Source organism: Fulmarus glacialis, unplaced genomic scaffold (assembly GCF_000690835.1).
Source record: "Fulmarus glacialis isolate BGI_N327 unplaced genomic scaffold, ASM69083v1 scaffold2643, whole genome shotgun sequence".
Lineage (NCBI taxonomy): Eukaryota > Metazoa > Chordata > Aves > Procellariiformes > Procellariidae > Fulmarus > Fulmarus glacialis.
In genome coordinates, this window is record NW_009200894.1 from 76,458 (window position 1) to 79,064 (window position 2,607).

Below are 2,607 nucleotides of genomic sequence, written 5' to 3' on the forward strand. Positions count from 1 at the left end.
ACCAACCAGTGGAAGAAGACACCCAGGCTTGTGGTTGGAGGGAAGAAACGGCTGTCGAAGAAGTAGAGCTGGTTGTAATACTCCATCAAGAGCTCGAGCCCGGCTTCATTGCGGCTTGGGGTACGCATCGCCTGTGGGGACGGGAGAGGAGACACGTGGGTGGGAAGAAAGGGGGAAAACAGAAGGGGAAATGACGGATTTATGGAGCTGCATATGCTGGCCAGCCCAGGGGGGGAGAAACTCCACCTGAGATCAATAGGATCAGATCAATATGATCAATAGGGTTAGATCAATAGCAGATGAGATGCTGCGCAGCAGCGGGAGGCAGCCCCCCGGCACAGGTTCAGCCACAGGAAAGGTCAGGAGGCACCTATTCGGTGCTGGGGCACCCAAATCCTGGGCACCTCCAGCCTGGGAGCCGTGCTGATGGCAACGCTTGCCTAAACCAAGTTGGGATTATTATTTTTTTTAAGAAGGAAACTCATGCAAAGTCTGCTGAAATAAACGCTAGGGAAAAAATAGGATTTTTTGATCTTAATAAAAAAGCCCTTGAGCTTTTGACCTGACACAGGGAGGAGGGTCAGAGCTCTCCTAATGTCTAGTTTTAACCACGGGGCTTTTCCCAGCTTCTAGCTTTGCAGGGCTCCTCTCCCACAGCCTGAAGAGCAGGATCAGGCCCTTCAAAAGGGCTTGAGCAAGCCTCTTTCTTTCCGCTCTCCCAGATCAAAGCTTCACAGCAAGGCAAAACTTGAAGTTACTTATGAGAGCTGTTTCATAGGAGAGGAGAGAATTCACCTTTACCAGATTGCTTTATATTTCCTCTTCTCCAAGCACGAGCTGGAGAAAGAGCAGTCGTGTAGCCTTGGCGGGGGTGAACTAATACTCATAAACCAGTAATGGATTGCATTATAACTTTTATTGCTGTTCTGTTCTAGGTTAGCAGGGCGTTAAAGGATGGGGAAGGAAAACAATTACTGAATGGTCTGTAATATTTTGTAACGTATGAACCGAAGCCGAATCCCGCACCCTGAGACACAAGGATAAGTGTGCAGTTTGGAGAGAGGATGAGGGGATCCCAGAGCAAAATGTGGCACCTCCAGTGAGCATTTCTGGACAAGCCAAAGCAAGACTTTGCAACTCAAGGGACACCACACCGACCTGCCGTAGCTCCATGAACTCTTTGATTTCCTTTTCAAACAAGATGCCCTCCTCTCCATAGTGTTCACTGATGAAATCCTGGATGGGGAAAAAAGAGAAAAGAAAACCCTGAGTCACCCTTGGAAATAGATATTCAAGATTTAAAGGATGACTTTGGGCAATTTGCAAGGTCTCCCTGCAAGGAAACCTGTGCCAGGGAAAGCCATCTCCTCCCCAGCCTGGCTCTTGCTCTCCAGCATCTCCAGACCCTCATCTCCCACTTTCCCATGTTTTAAGTCCAGTTCCTCCCCCTAAACCTTTTTTTTTGCAACTGTTCCAAAATAGAAAACATTTTGCAGCCGCTGCAGCATCTCCTCTAAAGCACCCAACCGTCCCCAAGTGCACGGTCGCTCCCCTCCATCGTCTTACATCGCATTGAGCATGCAAAACCCTGATGCTCACCTTCAGTGGTGCCAGCAAATCCAGCTCCTTCGTCTCCTTCAGGCCCAAAGGGATCATGGGGACACTGATGGACTCGCTGGAAGAAGACAGCAACCTATTTGTGGTTGATTCAAAAGCCTTGGAGAGACCCTGTGTGTTGGGGACTAAAACGAAGCAGCTCTTCGCCCTGGGCTTGTGCTGCTCCTGTTAAAGGGATGCTCTTCCCAATGTGATGTTGGGAACGGCAGCGTGAGAGGAGGGGTGCACAGAAAATAACCTGAAACCATTACCCTTATACCTCCAGCTTCTGCTTTTCTCTTCATAACAAGTACAATAACAACAAAATAGGCTCCAGTAACAAAGCTGCATTAATTACCAGCCCTTGGGAACTGGGCGTGATGCGAGCACAGGTCACGGATTCACCCACTCCTATGTGCTAATCTGGTCTTCGGTGCTGATAAGGACTTGCTTGGGGTGCAGCCCTGCGCCTGATATTAAAATTTTCTACTTCTGTTAAAAACAGTTGTCTAATAATAGCTCTTATCGCAGAGCCCGTTCGATATTGTAAAATGCTGAAGATGATGATGATGACTCTGGGAACACCCAGTTGGTGAGTGGTTTGTGTTTTAACTTTAAAACCGGGCAGTTGTGCAGCACCGAGGAAGAAGCGCTGCATGATGACAGCCAGGAAGGACCATCTTTTGGGGGATTTAGCAGCTATATTGATTTTCTGCTGCCAAGAAGTAAAGAAATGGTCTGTATAAGCAGCAGAGCCCTGTAGCATGCAGAAAACTACAGCCCTGCAAAGAGCCCCAAAGCCGGACCCATCGTCTGGCTCCTGTATACAGAGATGGGGAATCTCCGTGGTGGAATCTCCAGCTCACATCGGCTCCACAAATGCTTTCCCTGATACCCATCTACCCCTCAGGGATGTCCCCAACCTGGCACTGAGCTACATTACCACATCCCCAGACCCTTGGCCTCCCAAGGGACTGGTTTAAAGAGATGAGAAAGGTTCGGCAGAGTGAG

At 49.0% G+C, this 2,607-nt stretch overlaps 1 protein-coding gene across 1 annotated transcript in view; it reads right to left on the reverse strand.

The window, feature by feature from the left end:
* RHPN1 (rhophilin, Rho GTPase binding protein 1) overlaps positions 1-1,693 on the reverse strand; it is a gene marked incomplete at its 5' end in the record, with an annotated part of 11,602 nt that extends 9,909 nt beyond the window's left edge. Inside the window, 3 exons of the mRNA XM_009573747.1 lie at positions 7-131; positions 1,159-1,236; positions 1,600-1,693. Coding sequence (XP_009572042.1) covers positions 7-131; positions 1,159-1,236; positions 1,600-1,693 — 297 coding nt within the window. The remainder of the gene's footprint in view (positions 1-6; positions 132-1,158; positions 1,237-1,599) is intronic.
* Between the last annotated feature and the right edge of the window lie 914 nt (positions 1,694-2,607).